We start from the raw sequence: 8,657 nt of genomic DNA on the forward strand, positions 1-8,657 counted from the left end.
TTGTTTGTATTATCACATGAACTCCTCAGAAGTTCTCGATGGTCTACGTAACATGAACATTTAGTAAGAACAATTCACAGCATATCATAATTGCTAAGTCAACATACCAAACAGAAATAATTTATACATGCACATATTCAAAGTAAATCAAGAAATAGCAAGAATTATATTACCAAATTGAAAAAAACTAAAAACCAGTCAACATTTAATATATAAATTAATAAATATTATTAAAAAAATTGTTCAAAAAAGTAAAATTTAAGGCGACGACGAAAAAAAAATTTAATATGTTTTGTTGGTGTGGTGGTGTGAAGCAAAAACAAACACATAACAAAAAAATAGTATAAAGTTGTAAGAATAGTAGTCAGTCACCTACCTACAATTAAATTACTCTCAGGGCCCTAGCTTACTTATAATGATTAACTCATCTCACCTACCTACAAATTTCTATTTCTAAGTTTTAGGAATTTTTACATGTTTCAGGTATTGTATTTTACATATTTTAACATTTTTAATTTGCCTTTTTCTGGTTGTTGTTGGCTGGTTGAATCCGCTATATTGCTTTTTATATAAACATATAATCTTATTAATTATTTGTATACATGGATTCTAGTTTCAAGCAACTGAAATTGGTGCTACATATAAAGGCACGCAGTTCAAATTTTTTTGGGAAAATTCAAAATAGTTTGAGACCTTGCTAAACATCCAATTCCAAGCCGAGCCAAGCCGAGTCAAGCCTAGCCAAGCCAAGCCAAGCCACGCTGAGACAATATGCGTAGATTTATAAGCGCTTTTATATTAAAATTTTGCTCGCTTCATATACGAATATCCTCAATATCGATATCAAAGAAATAACGCTAGCGAGTAAAAAATATTTTATTCAAAATTCAATTAAAGTAGAACATATACACAAGTTGTATTTGGCAAGTAATTCCATCCAATCATTTAAACACGCACACCCTTCAATTGAACTATCTAGCAATCTATTTCTTTTATGCTGATCAGTTTTCCAGATTTTGAAGAAGCTTGTTCTCTCGATGTGGAAGTTGAAGGGATACATTTCACTAAGTATAAAATACCGCTAGCTTGACGTCTTTTTCTCCAACGATTACGTAACAAAATCTCCATCCTATTTTAAAAATTTTCTTTGATGTTTTAGAATCAATCAGGTCACAATCATTATCATCGATATCGCGATGTAATCAAATTTTTCTGAGAGAATTCAAAATAATTTGAGACTACACCATAACACAATTGAACAATTTGAATGTGTAAATACAACATTATAAATGTATTATAACTACATATATCTATCTATCTATCTATCTATCTATCTATCTATCTATCTATCTATCTATCTATCTATCTATCTATCTATCTATCTATCTATCTATCTACCTACCTATCTATCTATCTAATTCTTTATTTAGTTTTGCCTGCGTATGATATTTGGTCAAATATATTTGATAGGAATTGAATATAACCTTTATACCGGCTAATTTACTAACAGGCAGTTAAATAACTACTGTTAACATGGCGTCATTCACCCATCCTATTTTAAAAATTTTCTTTGATGCTTTTTAATCAGTCAGGTCACAGTCTCCATGTCTTCATGTCTATCCAGCAATACTTCATTGAAGTAATATTCTATCACTTGTTTAAATTCAGTTGTTTTAACAGCTATGACGGCCAAGGTAAATTGCCCGCTAATAATAATCTACAGTTATTGTTTAGCAATTCCAAAATGCTGGTCGAATCGAATGTACGTTACGTCTCGGATTATTATTATTATAGATAAAGCATACGTAGTCATTTGATTTTATGACATCAAGGCAGATTAAATAAAATTATTATTGTCGACGATACTAGATTGATAATTAACAAGAGTGGTAAATAACACAGTTGCGAATGCATTTTTGAAAAAAATTAAAATAAAATCAATAAAACTCAGAAGTGATCAGTACAATGGCAATATAATTATAAGTACAGTCTTATCTTATCAATTAAATATATAGTAATGTGTATTCACCCAATACGTGTACGTATGACTGGCTTATAAAAATAAAAAGTAACTTCGTGCGAAAATGTTTCAGCAAATTGAAAAACTTGACATAAAATTAAAAATTAGAAACTAGAATGATAAAATAGTGTAAAACGAAATTAACATTGCATGAGCTGAAAAACGACAGCACATGCCAACCAACCTGCATGCAAATAAGTACGTTGTATGTACAAATTAAAGTAAAAAATTAAAAAAATAGAAAAATAATAAAAAGTAATTAAAAACGGAATACATGAATGATACATGAATGTCACGAAGAATTTGCCCAAAAAACGTTCTGTAAATGAAAAATTTTTCTACAAAAAATCCGTTTTAAGGGAGCAGGAAAGAAGGGAACATGAGGCATCACAATGTAGCTAACTACGAAGTGTCAAACGAAATTTAAACATTTTCAGCATAAGTGTTTCTTACATACACACACACACACACACGCACGCACACACACACACACACACACACACACGCACACAAACAAACACACACACATATATAAATATATATTTTACAAATTATAAATACTCAAACAAAATGACAATATTTTTGATAACAAGTACGATTGATGGTATAGTTTAACTTTTGTTTTTAATTTTAAAAACGATGAAAATTACTAATACTAAAATTACTAATACCAACGCCACTTATTATGATTTTATTAGTAGTAATTTCTTCTAGTAAAAAATAGTATTACTTCTCCTACTGCTACTATTAACTCTAGTATTATTATTACCGCTGCCAGCATTAACGTTAAAACTCGATCTACTGATACAATTACTGCCAAAGTTACGATCGTGGTCGTGAATGTTTCTTTCAGGTGTAGCAGTAGTAGTATTAATTACTAAGTTTGACATGGCTCTCTGCACTCCGAATATGTTAAAGGATGAGTCGGTGTGCTTATGGTTGTAGGCGGTTGTTTGTAGTTCAATGGTACTGCTGTTGTTGTTGTTGCTGCAGCTGCTACTACTGTTTGCTGGGCTGCTGTGTGTGTGTGTGTGTGTGTGTGTGAGTGTGTTTGTGAAGTTTTTTTTGTGTGTGATGCGGTTTAGCTAATAATCGTGACATGGTTTGAAAAAATGTTAATAAAACGTAATAAAAAAAAGTAATCGTTGAACTTTAAGAAAATAAAACAAAACCCAAGACCTCTTATTGGTGAATGTATGTTCAACACGACCGGTCGAAGTCAATGATGATGGTGGAACTTGAGGGGAACGTTCCTGGTAATGATGATTTTGCTGCTGTTGTGGCGACTGTTGTGGCGACTGTTGTTGCTGCAGCTGTTGACGATGTTGACCATAACTAGATACAGGCGCGCTCTTATGATGATGAAGTTTCTGTTGGTGTTTAAGATGATGATGGTGGTACGAGTGAATATCGTTATCTTCGTCATCATCAAGGTTGTCATCATAGTTCCATTGTCTTCTGTTTACAGGAACTGTGTATGCAATTATAACATGATTATTCACAGATATTTAATTATAATTTAATTAAATCATATAATTGTAAATTGATTAAAATGAAATACTGATTTTGAAATCTTTACTGATTTTGATATATTCATCATTATACTTTAATATAAAAAAAATCGTTAATGCAGTTAAAATCAATGGTGTAATTTGAGGGAACTGTTCCTGGTAATGAGTTGCTGCTGTTGTGGCGGCTGTTGCCGCTGCAGCTGTTGGTGTCGACGATGATACAGATACAGACTAGATACAGTCAATCCTGACAATCATCAATATTTTTAAAAAAATTACAAATTTCAACATACTTTCTCTTCCATCGAAAAAGTTATCGAAGATCACGAATTTATTCATCTGCGGGATGATCCTACTTAGCGAGTAGTGCTTGCCCAGGAAGGCAAGAAATTTCTCTGACGGTCTATTTATAGCAAGGTCACAAGGTCGGATGTTTTCACTCTAGTGATTTCATAATTTCAAGCAAATTATTTTTATATTTTTATTTATAATTAACACATATATCAGTTACATAATATCATGGATTTATTAACTAAATACACATTTGTACGAACCAGCATATGTATATTTAACCATTTAAATGGATTGAACCAAATTGAGAATGGAAAAATGTTAATCATCATTATTCATTATACAAACATGCAAGTGCATCATTAACTAAAAATAATTCACTACTATATATAAAGATACAATTACAAAACAATATTAAACTTCAAGAAATACTGTTGAAAAAACAAGAAAAAATATCACAATCAACTCAAGTAAACTAATTCCCAAATCCCATATTTCCTGACTGGATCACTAACCAAATCCCTAACACTAGCCTGGATCATGAAGTCAAAAAGTTCCTTCCCACATCCTTTCCTTTGCATGGATTCATGAACGTAAAAGTCCAAGACGCAGATGGGCTCCAGTTCATGTTGGTTGTGGGCAGTGTCGAATAGAAACAATTTCTTCGTGCCTACTTTTATGTAACCTATCACTCTATCGTTTGTTGGATGGTTGGATGAATGGATAGATAGATAGATAGATGGTTGGATGGATAGATAGACGGTTGGATGGATGGTTGGTTGGATAAGTAGTTGGATAGATAAGAAAAATGAAAATAAGATTGTTTTGAAGAAAAAAGATAAAAAATAGCAGATGATAAATATGTCAAAAAAATTCCTTTCACCTGTTTTTACCTCTATCCACTTTTAAATAAATTCTGTTGTCTGTGTTCAAAAGCTTCTCTTTTGATGTTATTTCACATGTTAACCTTTGAGCCTAAGTAGTTGTTTGAAGATTTGGAATAACATTATATGCAAACAAACCAAATTAAATTTCACTTTCAACAATTTAAAACGTTTTATAAAATTCTACATAAGAAAATTAGTAAAAATGTTTGATAGCTATATTTCAATCTATATAAATAAATTTGTTAACTACTATTTATTTAGTAAAAAAAATTTAATGGGTTGACTGGTTTTCTCAATGATTAAAGTATCTTGACATTGTGCTGCAGTGACCTGGTTCAAAAATGAAGAGTCCCTGTCATCTCAGTTATGAATATAAATGAGATATTAAATAACTACAATCCTCTAATCTAATATATAGCTAGCATATAGTTTGTAATTGCTCTTGGGGGGATATTTGACAATGACTAAAGAGTTAAATGACAAAGAAATAAATAAAAATAACCTCAATTTTTAGAATATAAAAAAATATGAAAAACGAAATTGTAATCTGATTTGTTCATTACAAAAAAAATTGTTAACCTCGGCTGAAGCTTTCCCCAGTTCATCAATGATGATGCCCACATAGTCTTTGTATTTACTTCATTTGAAAAAAAGACAAATTTAATTTTTATGAAATTTTAACAAATTATGAGGTGCTGCAACTTTTTCTGACAATGCTTTTCCTCTAGACTAGACTAGAGCTAGCTAGAGCCCATGCTGTAATTAAATTAGTTACAAATAAATAATTAAACTAACCAATTACTTAATAACTAACTAATTACTTATTAACTTAGCTAGCTAGTTACAAATTGAATAAATTTGAATTAGTATTAGTTATTATTGAAAAGATTGTTAGTGTGTATTGAAGAAATTAACAATCCCTTGTAAAAGAATGAAACCAGTCAACAGCTTCAATTATCTAAGAAGTATGATTACCTCAGGTTGTAAAGGTGATGTAGATATTAAGCCATAGATGCATATTCTAAAATAAAAACATTTGCAAATTTTCTCACCTTTGCTTCGAGCTGACAACTTGCACACCCCTTGGAATCAAGTGACAGTCAATGATTGAGATGTCATCACGAAATAATTCATTCACTTTAAAAGGAAACTCCATGTAAATGATTAACGTTTATTTAATAAAATTATTGCATAATAATTAATAGGTTAGATTATTTATTTTAAATTAGAATATTCATTTTAAAAACATTTTACAGTTAAAAGTCACAAAATTTTTCACAAAATGTTGCTCTGCTTGCATTTGCAATGTTTACCTTAGCATTACGATTAAAAGTAAAAGCAGGGATGGGCTAATGGTTATACAATTTTATAAAAAACCGAGCGAACAAGCTTTATAAATTATAACAAGAATAACTGTGAATCTAACACTTTCACTCTCACATAGATGAACAATTTCATTTCCAATTAATTTCATGTGTTTTTTTCAAATTTCAAAAATTTTAATTTATTAATTAATTAGCTAAAAGATTTACAGATAAAAAAAAGTTATAAATTCATAACAGTACGGTGCTTAGACACCTTTGAATAGCACAAAATCCACCGAACAATCTCAAAAAAGAACCAACCAGTAGAGATTGGAAGTTTTTGTCACAAACTTGATCTATTTAGATCACTAAGAGCTTTTGTTACGTGATGATATGTTGTGTGGCGTCGTGTGGCGTCGTGTGGCGTCGTGTGACGTCGTCGTGTTATTTAAAAATTTTAATCACGAGACTTCCGACATGCCGAAGATAATGTCAGGCGCAGGTCTGTAAGTGCTAGATAGAAAATGTTCAAGCGTGAAATACTAAATATTATACGTCACTGGAATGATCGCTCGCCTCATCAGACGCGAATTTTCTCAAGAGATGGATGGAGAGATAGGAGAGAATGGAGAGGAAGGAAGATGAGGATAGAGATAAAAATAAATAAAAACAAAATGAGAGAAAAAGAGAGAGTGAGTGAGTGAGAGAGATAGACTGAGTTAGAGAAAGAAAGAGAGTGAGTGAGTGAGTGAGAGAGAGAAAGGGTGAAATGAAAGTAAAAAAGGAAAAGAAGGAAAAAAAAGAATTATAGAAAGAGAAAGAAAAAGAGAAAAAAAAATAAAGTAAAGAGAGAAAAAAAGAGAGAAAGAGAAAAAGAGAAAAGGAGGGGAAAAGAAGAGAAGTTAGAAATGTGGTAAAAATGACGTCACGTTTCTCAGGGCGAATAGTCGTTCATAATTTCATGTTCTATTAATTTATTATTTTATTTCATTGGCTCTGCATTGATTCGTTGTGTGTGTGAGTGTGTGTGGGTGCGCGCGCGCGTGTGTCTCCATCACGTAGGTTGTTTGTTTGAGCGAGTGATGATGATAAGAATCTTCATGCCTCCATTCACTTCCATTTCGTAACAGCACCCTCATGACGATGATGATGACGATGAAGAAGATAATGACGATGAAGGTGAAGATGATGAGGATGATGATGAGGAGGTTGGAGAAGAAGATGATGATGATGAAGATGGAGATGAAGATTTCAGTGGAGATGTCAATGCAGCTAGAATGATGGATTGATGGTGAAAAAAACTAATAAAGGAATAAATGAGCAAACAAAATGGATGAGCCTTTGTTACGCAACAAAAACCAAAAAACGCAGCAAAAAAAGAAAAAAAAACGAAATAAAAAGAATAAAAGATGTGAATGACCAGTTTGTATTGGGACGCCTGTTTGCATCCAATTAATTTGCCTCCTACACTGTCCCACGTGTACACTACACACTATCATCATCATCATCGTCATCATCATAGTCGTCGTCGTCATCATCATCTTCATCGTCGTCGTCATCATCATCGTCGTCGTTGTCCTCGTCATCTTCCTCATCATCCTCATCATCATCATCATCGTTATTTCCCTCTTTGTCATCATCATTGTCATCTTCGCCATCTCGTTATTATATTTATTACCTTTAAAATCTGTTCTTATTTCTTGCCATTGCGTGCATCTAAAGTTAGTAAGCGTTAGAACGTTATTGTTGTCATCATTATATCTTGAATGTCAATGTCATCATCATCATCATCATCATCATCATCGTCATCATCATCATCATCATCATTATCGTCATCATCAGCCTCGGCGGCATCATTGTCATATGCGACGTTATTTGACGCGCGCGCGTGTGCGTTTTTGGCGGGAAAATGGCAAGTCACGTGACTCGCGAGACTAACAAGAGATGGAAAGTTTGTTGGTCGGTTTGTTGGTTGGTTGGTTGGTTGGCTGGATGGTTGGTTGGTTGGATAGTTGGTTGGTTGGATGGTTGGCTGGTTGGTTGGCTGGTTGGTTGGACGGTTGGTTGGATGGTTGGTTAATTGGTTGGTTAGTTTAGTTTACTTAGTTGGTTGGTTGGATGGATGGTTGGTTGGATGGATGGTTGGTTGGTTGGTTGGTTGGTTGGTTGGTTGGTTGGTTGGTTGGGTGGTTTGTTGGATGGTTGGTTGGTTGATTGGTTGGTTAGTTTAGTTTACTTAAATCATTGTAATACTAAACAAAAGTGTTGGTAACACAAAAACAGTCGCAATTTATATTTCGCAAATTATGAGATTAATTAAATAAAATATATGTGAATTTTTTTTTAAATAAGCAAATTAAAAAAAAAACTAAACTAAAAACGCAGCCTCGCGTGAACGTCACCTCACGTAAGCAAATATAATTGGTCTAATCATCGGAACATAATCAAACATGGCGGATGATGACGTCATTGTTTTGTTTTTGTTATGAATACCGTTGATGATGATGTGGATGATGACGATGATGATGTGATAATGATGATGAGGATGATTATGATGTGATAATGATGATAATAATGATGATGATGATGATATGATGATAATGATGTGATAATGATGATGATGGTGATGTGATAACGATGATGA

General features: G+C 32.5%; 1 protein-coding gene across 1 annotated transcript; it reads right to left on the reverse strand.

Annotated features, from left to right (window-relative positions):
* Positions 1-2,730: 2,730 nt before the first annotated feature.
* On the reverse strand, positions 2,731-5,963 carry HELRODRAFT_188468 (hypothetical protein; the record flags this gene model as incomplete). The annotated part of the gene is made up of 7 exons (XM_009017836.1): positions 5,762-5,963; positions 5,289-5,346; positions 4,706-4,797; positions 4,338-4,515; positions 3,825-3,972; positions 3,200-3,491; positions 2,731-3,037 (listed from the first exon to the last, which is right to left on the reverse strand). The coding sequence occupies exons 1-7, from the start codon at positions 5,863-5,865 to the stop codon at positions 2,731-2,733; spliced, it is 1,179 nt and encodes a 392-aa protein (XP_009016084.1). The 5' UTR covers positions 5,866-5,963.
* Positions 5,964-8,657: the final 2,694 nt, after the last annotated feature.

This window comes from Helobdella robusta (assembly GCF_000326865.2).
Source record: "Helobdella robusta unplaced genomic scaffold HELROscaffold_2, whole genome shotgun sequence".
NCBI classification, from domain to species: domain Eukaryota; kingdom Metazoa; phylum Annelida; class Clitellata; order Rhynchobdellida; family Glossiphoniidae; genus Helobdella; species Helobdella robusta.